We start from the raw sequence: 16,352 nt of genomic DNA, 5'->3' as shown, positions 1-16,352 counted from the left end.
AACAAAAATTCTAAATATAGATGCACTATATTTTGCACCCACTAAATTGTAAGGTATTTGGATCTGAGTCTTGGGACTAAGTCTTAGTCATTTTAGTCTCCCCTTCTCCAACTTCTCCTTCCTCCCACACAGTGTCTAATAATCTTGACAAATAATAGGTACTTAATAAAACTGTAGACTAACTTGTGGCCCAAAGAATGTGCTTGGAATAGGAAAAAAAAATATCCTTCCTCATACTATGAAGGCAATCTAAAGCTCCTGCCTCAATGGATTACCATTTAAAAACTCAAGTGTACTTTTGGAAGCTCCAACATTTTGTCCCTGAGAGTCAATCACCTAACAAATATAGAGGAGTCTATTCCAGATTAGAGAATGCGCAGACTGAAACTAAGGCCTGTTTCGTGAATTTCCATATTAACCTTTCCTGTCCACTTTCTCGCTCTTAGAGGCTCTCATTCCTAACACTGAGACACATTGGCTTCAAGGAACTTCTCTCAATAATTCAGCCAGGAAATTAGAGATTTCCTGCAAAAGATGAGAGATTGGTTGAGTTCCCAAACTTGGCCTTTCCTATTACTTTTTCAGCCTAACTGGGAGCAGCAACATAATTCCAAAGTGCTCGACTAGTGGACATTGTTCTAGCCCAGAGTAAGTATGTCAGTCCTTTGTATAAAAGATAAAAGATTCAAGGGATTAAAATCCTGAATTTTGATAAAAATTGAATGGATCTTGAGGAGCTATCAGTTAAGCCTGAGAAAATTAATCATAGATTTTTCTAGGAAATAGATATTCAGGCATCATTCAAAGGGATTAGATACATTTAACTTATCTTACATGAAGTATAACTGTGGGAACAACATGTTGAATTAGAATATAAGTTCTGCTTTAGCTGAAAACGGAAATTTCCAATGTTTTATCCCACCTACTTTTTTTTAAAACAAATCCTCAAGATATTTTGTAATGAATACAATTAAAAGCAAGTTTAAGGGCGTCTGGATGGCCCAGTTGGGTAAGCAATGGCCTTTGGTTCAGGTCATGGTCCCAGAGCCCAGGGATCAAGTCCCACATCAGGCTCCCTACTCAGCAGGGAATCTGCTTCCCCCTCTGACCTTCCCCCTTGCATGCTCTCTCCTTCTCTCTCTTCTCTCTCTCTCAAATAAATAAATAAAATCTTAAAACAAATAAACAAACAAGGTTAAGGGACACCTGGGTGGCTCAGTTGGTTAAGCATCTGCCTTCAGCTCAGGTCATGATCCCGCGGTGCTGGAATCGAGTTTTGACTCAGTCTCTATGCTCAACAGGGAGCCTCCTCCTCTCTGTGTGTGCTCTTTCCCCTGCTTGTGCATGTATTGCTCTCTTTCTCATACCCATAAATAAGTAAATAAAATCGTTATTTAAAAACAGGCAAGATTAAGACAAAAAAATACCTGAATAATAGATGAAATACTTTATTGCATGGTCCACTGTTCCATTCATCACCTGCCTAGCAAATTCACTGGCTAAAAGCCTCAATCAGTTCATTCATGAGCAAATATGTTGCACAATACTCTCATGATGAGTTTCTCATTCTTAAGTAGTATCCAGGGACCCTCTCAAAGGCCCAAAATATCCATTAAACAACCTGAGATCTAAGCATAGAAGCTGCACAGGGTTCATTGGGATCCTAATGATGGCTTGGCTGGTTGGGTTGCAGGAAAGGGATAAAAGGCAGCATAATGAGTCCAAATTTATTTTGTTCCTTACATAGAGAGCCATGTCTGGAGATTAAACATCAGAACTAGGTTTTGTTTCTAACACCTTTGGTCTATCTTACAGCTTAATAAGCTGGAACTATCCTGCAAAGTACTTGCTAGAAACACTCATCCAGAACGCCTACAGAGTTCTAATACTGGAAGCTTCACACACTAACTGGAATTCAAATTCAGAAAAGCATTATGTGTCAGATCAGTTTATGTCCAAGTTTGCCTTTTTTTTAATACTGTTTTTTAATGTAATTTACATAGAGTAAAACTCAGCTATTTTATTCTGACAAACACATAGTCATGTAACCACCACCTCAGTCAAGGTATAAAACATTTCCATCACCTAAAGAAAAAAAAATGCTCCTTTGTAGTCAGTCTCCTCCCTGATGCAACCACTCATCTGTTTTCTGTCTCAATAATTTTCCCTTTCCCAGATTGTCATATAAATGGAATCATACAGTAAGTAGCCATTTGAGTCTGGTTTCTTTCACTTAAGATAATGTATTTGAGATTCGTCAATGTAATTGCATGCATCAGTAGATTTTTTTTTCTTTTTATTGCCAGTTAGCAGTCCATTGTGAATATACTGCAGTTTGTTTATCCATTCAATAGATGATGGAACTAGTTTTTTCCACCTCTTGGCTATCATTAATAATGCTGCTCTGAACATTCATGTACAGATTTTTTGTGTAAGCGTATATTTCCATTTATCTTAGGTAGATAAATAACCTAGGAACAGGATTGTTGGGTCATACAGTAAGTAAGTGTTTAGTTTTATGAGACTAATAAATTGTCTTCCAAAGTAGCTGTACCATTCTGCATTCCCACCAGTAATACATGAGAGTTACAGTTGCTCCACATCCTTGCTGGAACTTGATATTGTCAATTTTGTTTCTTTCCATCTACCCTTTAATAGGTGGGTAGGAGTATCTCATTAGAGTTTTAATTTAATGACTAATGATGTTTATTACTAATGTGTATATTTGCCACCCATATATCTTTTTTGAAGTGTCTGTTATTTGAAGTGTCATTTTGAAGTGTCTGTTATTAATATTTTGACAATTTTAATTGGATTTTTTGATTTGTGTATCATAAGAGTTCTTTATATACTGTGCATACTAGTCCTTTATCAAGTATGACACTTGGTTTTAAGAGTTGTAAGTTATCACAGGCAGTTGCCAGCATAATGGCACACAGAAAAATGATTTCTTCTCTGACCACAAAGAAAACTCTGCCATTGCCAAGTGTTCTTCAAGAAGCTAGCTAATAGATGATATCAAAACCATTAACATTTTTACATACATGCCTTTTTCTGAAACCAACATCACTGCAGACAGAAAACATTCTTTGTAGAAAAGTGACCTAATTTCACAGTGAAGTATGATCACCCTAAAAGAATGCTTTAAAATTGAGAAGCTGGTACCCACAAGCTTTTGCAAACAATGTGGAAAGTTAGCTAAGCCACAGTTCATACAGCATAACTGGGTATTTTGTTTAGACTGGACCATGTTCTGAATATAAAAACATCTAAATAGCTTACCAAGAAACTTCTTATTGGAAGTAGGTATTGAATATTATATGGGCCTTTGATAACTCTGTACCATGAGTTTTTGTCAGGAGAACCAGGTCAATAATTCCTGTAACTTTCAGGCCTGTTTCTAGGAATTATTAGCTAGGGTGTCCCAAATTTCAATGCATGCAAGAATCAGCAGCAGAGCTCCTTTTAAATGCTGATTTCTGGTCCCTAGCCTCCAAGATGCCAATTTAATTAGTTAAAGGTGGTATTTACATGTGTATGACAACACCAGGTGATTCTGATTGTTCAATGTATTACAGAAAGATTGGCCTGATTCTTATTGGGCACTTGATTTAAGAAAGTTAGAGGATTGAGCTGTAGCAGTACGGTTTCTAAATGTAGTGTTTTACTTTAAACGTGCCCTTCGAAAAGGTAAACTAGGTATTCACTATTCTTACTAGCCACACTGTACCACTACTGTGGTATAGGTTATTAATTGAAAATAGCTTTTACTTACAGATTGCTTGATATTTCTAAGATACTCTGCTAAATACTTCATATAATTTTTTTGTTTGTTTTAAAAGTAACCCTTTGAGGCAAACAGGTGATATATTTATCCCCATTTTAAGATGAAACTGAAGCTTAGAAAGTTTAATTAATCCAAAATTACAGAACACAATTAAATATATGTATTACAAATCTCAAAAGCTAAAAAATAAAGTTATATAAAATAGTTATCTACTTCAACTAAACCCGTATGTTTTAGTTATCCACTGATGCATAACAAATTATCCCCAAGATATTATTTTAGTGCTGTAAATATTTTAAATAATCTGGTAAATATACCGGATGAACTGGAGTCCAGAGAGACAGAGTCTGGATAAGCAAGAGTACATGTTCAAAGATATACTGAAAATAATGTCTGGAAAAAAAATAATGTCTGCATACCATTTCATAATATAGTAAAACTTCCAATTAGAAGATAAGTAAGTTCTAGGGATATAATGCACAGCATAATGAGTTTAGTTAACAATACTATATCATGTATTTGGAATTTACTAAGTAAGATCTTAAAAGTTTTCATTACATGGAAATGTTTTATGTTGGTTGAACAGTAAATAATCTCATTAAAAAATAATTATATAAAATTAGGTCTGTCCTAATTCTAGGAAGTGTTATATCTGTACCCTAAAACACAAACCACTGAAAATTGTTCATTTCACTACTGGACCTTTAAGCTTGCTTCACCGTGCACTAGCCTTCCTGTAACAAGAAACCACAAATGCCAATAGGAATTGATAGTAATCACCTTGGATCCTGCTCGTATCCACATCCAACCAGCACTGGCTTTGATCCCTTCTCCGTCAAGTTTGAAAGCTCTGACCCTAAAAACTGTGCTTCTATGTTAGACTTCTTGAGTTCTTTTCAAAATAGGCTTGATATCTCACCGCTGGTCTGATTATCTGTTATTCTTTGCCACCCAGGATTGCCAGGATTGAGTTTGCCTACTTGAGATTTAATACTATGTTTTGTGTGTATAAAACATTCACAGTGGTCTGAGAAGTGGATCTTTGCATTTCTAAATATCATCAACAACAGGAATGAATCAGCAATGTTGTTTTTTTTTTTTTTTTAGATTTTTATTTATTTATTTGATAGACAGAGAGAGATCACAAGTAGGCAGAGAGGCAGGCAGAGAGAGAGGGGGAAGCAGGCTCCTCGCTGAGCAGGGAGCCCGACGTGGGGCTCGATCCCAGGACCCTGAGATCATGACCTGAGCTGAAGGCAGAGGCTCAAACCATTGAGCCACTCAGGCGCCCCAGCAATGTTGTTTTAATAGCATGCATAACTGCCAACATCTTAGAGTCATTCATTGCAGTTGCTTCCTGGTTTATTTAGCAAACACTGCATATGAGCTATCATGGTAACCCAGTTGTTGCCAAGTGCACTGGTGCCAATTAAACTGTTTTCTTCTCTTTCTGAAGATATTTCTCTCCTCATTCATCTAGATGCTGCTAGATGGTTCTGCTGGAGGTCAAAGTCTAACAGAAACAGAGCATCTGATATACTTACATCTTGCCTCATGGGATAGATTTATCAGGAGAAATATCAAAGAAACAATGAGGGGAACAGCTATATTGAACTTAATTTTAACCAACAAATACCTGGTTGATGATTTACAGGTGACAAAAATCCTGGGAGAAAGGGTTGATGTTAGCTGGAGTTAATGGCTGGCCAAGCACGATACTGGACTGAGGGTGAAGAGTGGCATGTACAGTGGCATAGCCCTTTCTTCACAGTGTTCATTGGCCATTAATAGGAACAAAAACAAAGTCATGTACAAATCTGAGCAAAGTAGTGGTGTCAAGAGGACTCGTGTCCAGTTGCATTTTTTAAATCTGAATTTATTTGAACATTTTATTTGTTAGCATAATTATATGATTCAAAATCCAAAATATACAAAAAAGAATATGTAGAAATTATCACCTCTGTTCCACAGCCACTTAGTACCCATCCCTATGAGCAACTTATATTACCAGATTCTTGCACATCCTCCCAGAGGAAATTATTTATATATGCAATCTAATGAAATGATATATTTTATCAAATCTAGGATGCCATCGTTGCATACATGATGCAATTATTCTGTTTATATGTACTATATATGCTTTTTATTATATATACTATATAGTATCTTATTATAATACTACAAAATAATTTTTTAAAGCCCTGCCAATTAAACCATGTCTTATTGTCAGTTATACAATGAATTCTAATTTCAGAGACATCAAAAATGTGAAAATCTGTGCATTTTATAAACAAAAATATATGATGTTTTATTTTTTTAATTTAACACAAAAGATAGCAGCCTGTGTTTTTGATTCTGTACCATGCTTACTTCACTTAACAATACCTCTTGGAGTTTATTTTGTATCTAAGGCATTTCTTTCTCCTCTTTTATGTGGGAACACTATAGAAAGTGGTGTTTAGCCAGTATGTCCTAAGTCAGAAGGTAAAAAAGGAAGGAATAAGACACTCTAGAAAAGATCATGAAAAAGCAGCAGAGGACTGGAAACAAACAAACACCAATAACCCTAATTTTGTTCCTTTCATCCCCAAGGATAAAGATCTTCAAATTGGAAAGTGTAGAACAGATACCATGAAGAAAGACTCAAGTTTGCAGTAAAAAAGAAAAATACTAAGATGATATCTAGTCAGTTTATAGGAGTTCGAGTCTCTGAGTGTGCACAAATACAAACTACAACACTAAAACACACAGATGTTACAAAATCATACATGGGAGTCACTATGAAATATGATAGAAAGAAGAGGTGACTAAAGGTTTTTGCACAAGTGGAAAATGTAGATTATAGGAAATACAGACTGGTAAAGTTTTTCATTCATTAAAAGTTCTAAAATCCATTATTAAAAAGATGGTTTATTAGCATTTAAAAATAAAAATGTCATACTATTTTTTAAATTAAAAAAATAAAAAAGAGGTAATTAAAAAGCCCCAGAATAGGTTCACTGAAAATCTTATGCCACAGCCAGGTTGTGGCTATGGTGTGGGGGAAAGAACTAAAGAGACGCTTGCTTTGCCAGCAAACTAAATTGACTGCATCTTGTCAACAATCACGACTGTTTCACCTCTGCTCCAAGTGACCTATAAAGAGCAACAAGTATGCATTGTGTATCAACTACACTTTAAAAAGATTCTCTTATTTAAAAAAAAAAAAAAAGAAAAAGGAATAACAATCGTAATTGGGTGAAAATTGGAATTGAAATTGAATTCAAATCCTGTCTCTGACACTACGTAGTGACCTTGGGCATGTCATTTCATCTTAGTTTTCTTTCTCTAAAATAAGGAGATTACATTTATTAACTGCTAAGTTTCTTCCAGTGAATTATATTTTAACTATAACCTGGTGGTAACTATATTATATATAACTGTATATATTTTAACTATAATGTGGAGAATTTGGAAGATCTAGAGTTTGTTGATGTAAGCAAAATGTCTGATGTCTCATGAAATCTGTGGAAGTGATGAAGAATTGTGGATTATATTTCTACCTGGTTCCAATCAGATTGGCATTTCTATACCATGTGTTGATTAATAAATCAAGTAAAATCATAAAATTAGGAGAAACGCTACAAAATCATCTCATACTACTTGGGGGAAAAAAAACCAATCCCTGAAATCAGTAAAAGGAAACTTAGTAATATTGTCCTTGAACTCCTCTAACCCTTGGAGGTTCCTCAAAAATTAAATACAGAGTTGCTATAGGACCTAGCATTTCCACCCTAGATATGTACCCATGAGAAATGAAAGATGTGTTCATATAAAAACTTACACATGAATGTTCATAGCACTGTTTTGTAATCGCCGGGAAGTGAAAATGACCCAACTAACCATCAGTTGGTGAAAGGATAAGATGTAGTGTATTCAAACGATGGAATATTATTTAGCTTTTAAAAGGAATGAAGTACTGATATATACTACAATATGGCTGAACCTAGAAAACATAATCCTAGATGAAAGAAGACAGACACACAGGCCACATATTGTATGGTTCCACTTACATGGAATGTCCACTATAGGCAAATTAATACAGAGAGAAAGTAGGTTGTTGGTTGGCAGGGTATTGGAGTGGGGGCAAGGGGGAATGACTGCTAATGGGTATAGAATTTCTTTTGGCAGTGATGAAAATGTTCTGAAATTAGGTAGTGGTGACAGTTATATAATCTTGTGAATAAACTAAATATTACTGAATTGCACACTTTAAAATGATGAATCTTACATCATGTGAATTGTATCTTATTAAAAAAAAAATAGGTGGCATCTGGATGATTCAGTTGGTTAAGGTCTGACTTAGGTTTGGGTCCTGATCTCAGGGTCCTAGGATCAAGCCCTGCACTGGGCTTTTCGTTCAACAGGGAATCTCCTTCTCCCTCTCCTCCTCCCCCCCCCCCTACACGTTCTCTCTATCTATCTATCAAATAAATTCTTTTAAAAAATTAATTTGAAAGGCACTTATAGAAATTCAGTGTCAGGGGCACCTGGGTGGCTCAGTGGGTTAAGCCGCTGCCTTCGGCTCAGGTCATGATCTCAGGGTCCTGGGATCGAGCCCGGCATCGGGCTCTCTGCTCAGTGGGGAGCCTGCTTCCCTCTCTCTCTCTCTCTGCCTGCCTCTCTGCTACTTGTGATCTCTGTCTGTCAAATAAATAAATAAAATCTTAAAAAAAAAAAAATTCAGTGTCAGAGACCAGACTTCATAGTTTTATATGGTAAAAAGAAAACAGATTGTGAATTGGCTCTGATATTAATTCTGATATTAGGACATAAGACATATTATAGCTTCCCTCTGTGCTCTTTCTTGGATCACTATATCTGAGTGAAGCAAGCTGCTATGTTTTGACAACACCCAAGCAGCCCTATGGAGAGATCCACATGGTGAGGAGCTCTAGACTTTAAGAACTGAGTCCTCCTGCCAGAAAACAGAAAGAGCTTATAAGTTATGTGAATGAGCCTTCTTAGGAGTAGATTCTCCCTGTCCAGTCAAGCATTCAAATGATTGATTCATTTGGGGACTTAATGGGAGACCCAGAGCCAGAACCACCCACCTAAGCCATTCCTGGATTTCTGCCTCTTTCTTTCTGGAATGATGAAAATATTCTAGAATTACATAATGCAGTAGTGATAGTTGCACAATTTTGTGAATGTGTGAAAAATCACTGAATTGTACACTCTGAAATGATGTAAAATTACATATACTTATAACTTTAAGCAACTGAGTTTTAGGATACTTTGCTTCATGGCAATAGATGACTAAGACACATTCTTTAAAGGACACTGAACAAACCTAAATGTGACACAAGAAGGACAATCAGGAGGTCACTGGGGTGTGACACCCTGTCACATGTAGACTGCACTTGAGGTGCTTTGCTTTTGTCTGGAGTAGGAAAGTCTGAGGAGGACCTGGCTTCTGAGTGCAAATATCTTCCAGTTGGATGACATCCGCGTTATGGCTAAATAAAACATCCCTTGTCATGTCCCATCCCTCAACAACAATTCAGCATCCATCCTTGGACAAAAGTGACTTTTTGGGAACTGTGCAGTCTCACACCAAACACTAAGGAGTCTGGGAGGAATACCGCCCATACTTGTGTCAGGTAATGGACATAGAAACTTCAGTCCCAGCTGTGCACTGTGAACCAACTCCAACCCTTCTTGACCATAGTCTGGGAGCCCTGGAAAACATGTCTCAGACAATCACTCATGGATGAGATAGCCTTGTGGAAGTCCAGCTTTCCAGCGGAGAGGTTCCAGGGTACCTTTGAAGCAAAATTTAAAAATGAGTTTGGATGCCATAGTTAGTAAAGATTGGAGGAGGTGATTGCTACTTCAAATACAAAGACAGCAATGGAAAGCTTCAAGAAACATGAAAAATCAAGGAAACGTGATACCACCAGAGGGTCACAATAATCTAGTAACTGACCTCAACAACATGAAGATCTGTATTTTATCAGATAAATGAATTCAAAATAGCTGTTTTAAGGAAATCAACAAAACTAAGAGCTGGGTTTTTTTAAATGATAAACATTGATAAACCTTTAGCTAAACTAAAAGAGAAGGTTCAAATAAAATTAGAAATGAAAGAAAAGACATAACTGATACCATAGAAATAGGATCAGAGAGACTACTCTAAATAATTGTAAGTTAACAAATTGGACAACCTAGATGAAAAGAATAAATTTGTGGAAACAAACAACCTACCAAGACTGAATCACAAAGAAATAGAAAATCAGATTAGACCAATAATGAGTAAGGAAACTGAATGAGTAGTCAAAAAACCTCTCAACAAAGAAAAACCCGGAACCAGATGGTTCCCCTAGTGAATTCTACCAAACATTTAAAGAATTAATACCAATCCTTTGCGAAGTCCTCCAAACAACAGAAGAGGAGAGAATGTTTCCAAACTCATTTTACATGGCCAGAATTACCCTGATACCAAAGCCAGCTAAGAACACTACAGGAAAAGAAAACTACAGGCCAATATCCCTGATGAATATAACTGCAAGAATTCACAACAAAGTATTAGCAAACCAAGTTCAGTAGGTAATTAAAGGGATCATAAATGATCAAATGGGATTCATCCCTGGGAGGCAAGCATGGTTCAAAATATGCAAATCAATGAATGTGATTCACACCAGTGATAGAATGAAGGATAAAAATCATGTGATCATCTCAATAGATGCAGGATAAACATTTGATGAAGTTTGGCCTCCTTTTTTGATGAAAAACTCTCTATAGGGTATAAAAGCAATGTGCCCCAATATAATAAAGGCCATATACGACAATCGCACAGCTAACATTACACTCAATGGTAAAAGTTTGAAAGCCTTTCTTCTAAGGTGAGGAACAAGACAGGGGTGTGTGTCTACTACCATCACTCCATTTTAGCACAGTACCGAAAATTCTAGCCAGAACAGCTAGGCGAGAAAAAGAAATAAAAGAGCCAAATTGGAAAGGAAGAAGTAAAACTCTCTGTTTTCAGATATTGTGATTTTATATGTAGAAACTCCTAAGCTTTACCAAAAAACTGTTGGAACTAATCAACAAATTCAGTAAGGTTGCAGTATATAAAACTAACATACAGAAATCAGTTACATTTCTACTTGCTAACCACAAAATATCTGAAAAAGATACAAAGCAATCGATTTTTTTCCAGTCTGTGTAGGCAGACCTTCTCTATGTAACTCCAACAGGGAAAAAAAGGAAAGAAAGAAAGAAAGAAAGAAAGAAAGAAAGAAAGAAAGAAAGAAAGAAAGAAAGAAAGAAAGAAAGAAAGAGAGAAAGAGAGGAAGGAAGGAAGAGAGAAAGAGAGAAGAAAGAAAAAAAAAGAAAAGATATGTTTGGTTTCTTATTAAACATTTGGTAAAAGCCATAATTGACCCACATGAGAAGGGGGCCCTTTAAAGGAAGTTACCAGAAGGGTCCCAGGTGAGGCTCTGATGGCACTGTTAGAAATGTGTATGTCCTAGGTGGGAACAAAGGATATCCTCTTAGGGAAATCCAAAGTTACTTCTCCTACCAGCCACCCTCATGATATAGTATCCTATTTTAGGATACTCAGTTGCAACTTAGAGCAGACCACAGCTGAGCTGTTCTTGTCAACTGATATAAACATTTGTTCTCTCTGTATCAAACTACAAGCTGTGGAGTTCAGGATCTCTGACCAGTGCTGAATGCTGAGCAGTGGTGACAGCTAACATCCTGGTTGGACAAAGATTTTCACAGTGGTATTATGTGCATCTGCACTATCAACTTCTAGTGTTTTCATTGTGGTTTCACATAACTTCTCTCTCTTGTTTGATATCAATGCTGTGAGTAGGTGGCAGCGATGACTCTCCTCTTTTATGTGGGTGAGGACACTGAGGTTCAGAGTTGTTTAGTGATTCACTCCAAATCACACAGCTGATTAGCTGGTCAGGCAAGGACTTAGAACCTGGATCCAGTCCATATTCTAAGAGAAATGTCACAAGCAAAGCTGAACTACAGGTAAATAGATCCTGCTGGGTGGCGACCAGAGGAGTTTTTGGTAAACTTCAAAGCAAATTAAAGCAAACAAGCCAGTGAAAGAAAGACTTGTCTTAATGCATACACCCCAACCATTTTCCAGAGATAGTCTTCCACCTGCCTCTTCTGTATTAAACTTATTCATGGAAGGAACAAGTGTGGGGTTGCTTGATTTGAAAATAGGACAGTTGGACAGTTTCCTTTCTTGGAAAAGGACAAATATCTTCTAAGGATAATAGGAAGTAATGAAAAGGAAGCATGATTTCCCCCAACTGTGGCGTGCAAGAGAGAAATCAGTGATAATAACCAGGAGTTTAAATTGGTTTAAAAACTGTATTCCCATGGTAAGCTTAACCTTTTTCTCTTAAAAGCTTTGCTGGTGCTCCCTGGGAAATTCATAAGGATTGGAGGGCAAGGGGTCTCTGGCTCTGTTCCTGGTTGCATCACCCTGAAAGCTAATGGCACAGTTCAAACAGTGAGTATACCTCTTCCAGGAGACTGTGTTCTGCAGACTGAGGGAGGGTGGACTGGGAGCACTGGGGAAGTAGAATAGGAAAAATCAACAGCACTGCCTCCTTTTTCAAACAGACTTTTGGCTCACACCAGTACTAGTCACCAGACCTGGACTAAAACAAGCCCCAAAGGCCAAGGAGGTAGGCAACCAGTCTTATCTTTTCATCTCCAAGAGATCCATGATTCCAGGGAAACTGAGAAGCTCAGGTCTCCAGTGAACCACATAAAAGCTCTGTGTCATTTCATATGCAGAGTGGCATTTTCCCCTTAATTAGCCTAGTCACATTTCATCAAAGAGTTGATTGCTCCTTTCCAGAGATACTGAAGATGTTCTACTGCCTGTGGTGATAGAGGGATGGAGAAACATGAATCCAATGCTTCTTTTATTCATCGTTTGTCTCAATCTTGAGCATTTTCTTACTTCCACAGGGAGACAACAGTTTCTTGTGTAGAAAACATGGGTTTGGGAGCCAAATAGACTACAGTGAGTCTTGTTTCTATCATTCACAAGCTATGTGATCATGGGCACAGTATGTCCCCTTTAAGACTCAGTTTACCCATATATGAAACATGAATACTGCCAGTACTTACCACATATAGTTCTTGTGAAAATTGAGTAAGATCATGTATGTAAATACCTAACACAGGACCAGGCTCACAGTACTTGCACAACAAACATTGGTTCCTTTTCCCCAAACTTTTATTCCTAGCTCTTTGCCAGAATCTTCAACTATGTCAGTTACTTGGTCAGAGTCACCTGGGGGAGTGAATCTACCCAAAGTGTCCTTCTTTTTACAGAAACTTGAAGGCTCTTGGGGAGACCAGGCCCTCTGAGTTGTACCCCAGGAATGAGAAAAATTTGTATTGAACAGTCTACCATACTGTTTCATCTGGTTTCCTGGGTTGAAGGCATACATCTGAAAGACATGGTCAAAGTGAGGAGTCAGGGTTGAGATAAAATGTGTGACTAAAGGTTATGAGTGTATCTTTGAGTATGGAGCAAGGCACAGGCTAACTGGCTTTCTCAGAGTTAAAGCTGGGACTCTGAAGAAAAGCTGACCTTTGTAGAGTCAATGAACTCTTCCTTATGATCTGAAGACTTCCTTTTCTTAGTCTTTTTTTCATTTAATCATTCAGCAAGCCCATACCATTTATCTTAGTTTCCAGTGGCTGTACCATAAACTAGGAGGTTTAAAGCACCAGAAATTTTCTTCTTTCACAGTTCTGGAGGCCAGAAGTCTGAAATCAAGACGTCAATAAGGCTTTACTACCTCTAGAGACTCTAGGGAATTATCCTTCCTTTCCTCTTCCAGCTTTTGGTGGTTGTCCTCATTCTTGGCTTCCTTGGCTTATGTCCTCATCATTCCAATATCTGCCTCTGTCTTCACATCACCTTCTTCTCCATGTCAGTCTCCCTCTGCTTTACTTTTAAAGGATATTTGTCATTGAATTTAGAGCCCACCTAGATAATCTAGGATGATCTCCTCATCTCAAGATCTTTAACTTAATTATATCGGCAATGACCCCTTTTCTAGGTCACAGTCACAGCTCCAAGGATTAGATTCCAGAAATTAGGAGCTTAGTGATCCTACCTTTTGAGGGTCCACCATGAAGCCTCCTTAAACCACCCAAATCTTTATAGACCAACTGATTCATGACAACATGAGCCCAAGTATAACTCCTTTCAGGCATATTTGTATTATAAATATTTTAACCTAAAAGAAAAGAGCAATTCTTAATTTAGAAGGAAAAATAATCACTAATAGTGGTATTCGAGGTACTATCAAGGAACCGTTTCTTTCTTTTCGTCATTTTCTTCCCAGAAAGCTCCCCTACTTCTACTTCTCACTTTATAGCTTTGTATTATGTGTTCAGTCCTAAACTAATCACAGGTGAGGGATGCTTTGTATTTTCACGGTTGGCTTAGTGCCTTATAGACTGATCAGGAAGTCACTCCTAGGGCTAGGGAGGTCAGGGAGGACCCAGCCTCTGAGAAACACATAACCTTCCATCAAAAGCAAAACAAAACAGTCTCAAGAAGGAAGTAGGAGTTGGTGGAAGGTTGGTGGAAGGCAGCTACCATTCCTGTATGCTACCTCCTTTCCCACCAGCTGTAGCACTGACGCCTACCATACACAGTGCTCCACCACATGGATCATACCTAGTTGGGGGCACTTGGCTGGAAGGAAGATGCAAAAAAGCATTTGGCATTTCTGCATGTGCTATCCTGATAGCTCTGAAATGCCAGAGGCAACAGGAGTAGGCTTTTTTTGTGAATATCAGCCGGATCTTTTAAAAAATGTTCTTTCAAAAGACAGCTACCTTGTCATAAGGCAAACAGCCAAACATGTCCACTCAGTATTTTTAAATTACCAAGTTTTCAAAGCACCAGGAAACAAAGCTCTTTTCAGAGCCAACAGGTTGGCAAGAAGTTACAGGAAGAAAGACCCAAGATATTTGCCTTTAAATCAGCTTAGAAAAAAGTAATAATAAATAAGCCTGTAGACTATAGGAAGATTAGCTGTATCTTACTTAGCCTGATTTGAACCTGTGACCTGCAGGTAAAGGGTAAAACTTTTCCTTCCAGAGGAAATGTCAAAATGGCAATTTTCACAGAGCAACCCCTGCCCTTGAGTTAGCTAGGAACCTCCCTTTCTCTAGCTCTGTACTCAGGGAGCTTATATTTGCTTTTGATACAAGTTATACCTTGTGAGGGAACTGTCTTGATTGTTCCTGTTTTGTTATTACTCTTACCTTTCAAATCTACCTCAAGTAGCCTCTGGGCATCTTACCCACTGAGCAGCACTAATAAGAGTTAAGTTCAGGCAGTGGAGCACTGGAGAAAAACTACTGCCTCATTATGCAATTGTACTACCATGGGATATATTTTATCTTACTCATGCTATTATGCCAAAGACCTCCAACTGGCAGCCTACTAGAAATGTCTGCCTTGCAGATTTTTTTACTTTTTAAATGAACTGCCTACATTTAAAATTATAAAAATGAAAGAGTTGGATTCAAATATTTATTCTGTCACACTCTTTCCTCTTCTAGGACTGCAGTTACATTATATATATATATTAGGCGGTTTAAAGTTGTTCCACAGCTCAGTGATGACCTTTTCATTAAAAAGATTTTTTTCCACTCTGTTTTATTTGGATAATTTTTTTTGCTATTCTTCAGATTCACTCAGTTTTTTCTTCTGTGATGTTTAATTTGCCATTAATTTAAATGCAGTTTTTCTTCTCAGATTTTGCAGTTTATATCACTAGATCTTTGATTTGGGTCTTTTTAATACTATCTGTTTCTATTTGGACATAGGGAATTCTGTTATACTTACTTTTAATATTTTTGTCTGTTAATTCTAACATCTGTGCCAATTTTTCATCATTTCAATTGTGTCAGTTTATTTTTCTCCTCATTATGGGACACATTTTTTTTTTTAGCTTCTTTGCATATTTGGTAATTTTTCTTAAGTAGGCTCCATACCCAATGTGAACCCATGACCCCAAGATCAATTGCACTCTCAACCAAGAAAGTCAGCCAAGTATCCCGTATACCTGGTGATTTTTGATTGGATGCTAGACATTGTGAATTTTAACTCATTGCACAATGGATATTTTTATTTACCCTTAAATATTCTTAAGTCTTATTCTAGGATACAGTTAAGTTAGTTGTAAATAGTTTGATCCCATTGAGTATCCTTTTAAAATTATTAGGCAAAACTGAAGTAGTGCTCAGTCTAGGACGAGTTTTCCCTACTAATAAGGCAAGATCTTTCTTAGTATTCAATGCCCTGTGAATAATGAGGTTTCCCATTCTGGCTGTGGGAAGAGGCACTACTTCAAGCACTGGGGAGGTGCTAGATCCTCTCAGGTGGTTCTTTCCCAGGCAGGGAGTTTACCCACATATATATACTATTTGTTACTTGGGTAAAAACTTGAGGAAACCCTTTCTGTATATCTTTTCTCTAGTACATCTCACCTCTCCAATACAGCGTCAT

At 37.3% G+C, this 16,352-nt stretch overlaps 1 protein-coding gene across 3 annotated transcripts in view; it reads left to right on the top strand.

Annotated features, from left to right (window-relative positions):
• Nucleotides 1-16,352, top strand: part of PRKCE (protein kinase C epsilon) — a 517,695-nt gene that overhangs the window by 3,618 nt on the left and 497,725 nt on the right. For 2 of the 3 annotated variants that reach the window (XM_013056350.2, XM_013056349.2), the window contains exons 1-2: nucleotides 12,208-12,311; nucleotides 12,425-12,489. Coding sequence is in view for 1 of the 3 variants with exons in the window: in XM_013056348.2 (XP_012911802.1) it covers nucleotides 12,295-12,311 (17 nt within the window). In the remaining 2 variants the exon portion in view is untranslated. Of the gene's footprint in view, nucleotides 1-12,207; nucleotides 12,312-12,424; nucleotides 12,490-16,352 lie in introns of those variants that run through there. The other variant, XM_013056348.2, reaches the window with a different exon arrangement.

Source organism: Mustela putorius, unplaced genomic scaffold, assembly GCF_011764305.1.
Source record: "Mustela putorius furo isolate JIRA1106 unplaced genomic scaffold, ASM1176430v1.1 tig00000224_pilon_pilon_pilon, whole genome shotgun sequence".
In the NCBI taxonomy this organism is placed as follows: Eukaryota; Metazoa; Chordata; class Mammalia; order Carnivora; family Mustelidae; genus Mustela; species Mustela putorius.
The sequence above is the reverse complement of the archived record's forward strand: the minus strand, read 5'-3'. Positions and strand labels throughout refer to the sequence as shown.